This window comes from Myotis davidii, unplaced genomic scaffold (assembly GCF_000327345.1).
Source record: "Myotis davidii unplaced genomic scaffold, ASM32734v1 scaffold362, whole genome shotgun sequence".
NCBI classification, from domain to species: domain Eukaryota; kingdom Metazoa; phylum Chordata; class Mammalia; order Chiroptera; family Vespertilionidae; genus Myotis; species Myotis davidii.
The window spans coordinates 4,247,173-4,248,114 of NW_006297152.1; the positions used below are offsets into that span (position 1 = coordinate 4,247,173).

General features: G+C 53.9%; 1 protein-coding gene across 2 annotated transcripts in view; it reads right to left on the minus strand.

Moving 5' to 3' along the window:
* RGL1 (ral guanine nucleotide dissociation stimulator-like 1) overlaps positions 1 to 942 on the minus strand; it is a 210,674-nt gene that overhangs the window by 116,048 nt on the left and 93,684 nt on the right. The window contains exon 1 of one of the 2 annotated variants that reach the window (XM_006772956.2): positions 903 to 936. The exons of the other annotated variant lie outside the window; for it this stretch is intronic. Coding sequence (XP_006773019.1) covers positions 903 to 929 — 27 coding nt within the window. The 5' untranslated portion in view covers positions 930 to 936. Of the gene's footprint in view, positions 1 to 902; positions 937 to 942 lie in introns of those variants that run through there. 2 annotated transcript variants of the gene reach the window in all.

Here is a 942-nt window from a genome sequence, read left to right on the forward strand (position 1 = left end):
AATTTGTACCCTTGAGCAGAGCTGACTGGCCAGGGCTGGCCCGGGCAGGCGGGAAGCTTGGCTTCCTCCATCACCGTGGGCAACCCAAACCTCCTGCTTGCTTCAGCTCAGTGGCTGCCACCATCTTTGCTTTCCTGTGGTATCAGGATCCCCGGACTTTTCCATTTAGTTATTTTCCTAGACTCACTCGCAAATTTTAAATAATTTTTAAGGTGTGCGGTGTGTTGTGTTCTTTCTTCCCCAGGAGGATAGTTTTTTCTTCTTAAAGAAACTCTGGTTTAGTCCTGATGAACTTTTCCTCCTTAAAGGAAAGAAAAAACAATTCCTTGGTAGAAAAAAAGTTTGTACTTTTAGAAGTGGCTCCGTTATTGGAGCGAACTGCATTTTAAGTCAGACACAAACAAGCATTTAAAATGCCACGGGTCCAGGCGCTTTTGGAAGTCAACCGCTTCCCATCGCCTTTCTCTCCTCTTATTGTTCGGGGGACCCAACAAGTCAGCGGGGGGTGGAAAGTTTTCATTTCCATAAAATCCTCTGGCAAGTGCAGAAGAAGCGACACATCATCACGCAGCCTCTGGTAACACGCGTGCTTGCACGCCCCGGATTCCAAGTCCCGGGCTGAGCTGCAAGTCCGTGTGAAAGAGCCGCCTGGCACAGAGCGCTCCGCGGTTCGCCCCGGCTCTTCCTCCTTAAAAGTTGTCCCTCCGGACAGACATCTGCCCCCCACACACCGCCGGCAAGAGCTGAGAAAGGGGGGCTCCCGGGAAGCGAGCAGACCCGCGGCGCCGGAGGCACACGGCCGGAGCGAGCAGGCTGAGCGCCCCGAGCAGGGACGGGCGCTCCGTTCACTCCGAGGGAGTCCCGAGCGCCCAGAGCAAGCGGGAGAGGCAGAGTTCCGTTACCATTTTAGCTTGCCAGAGCAATTTCATTCTCAGCGTTCCC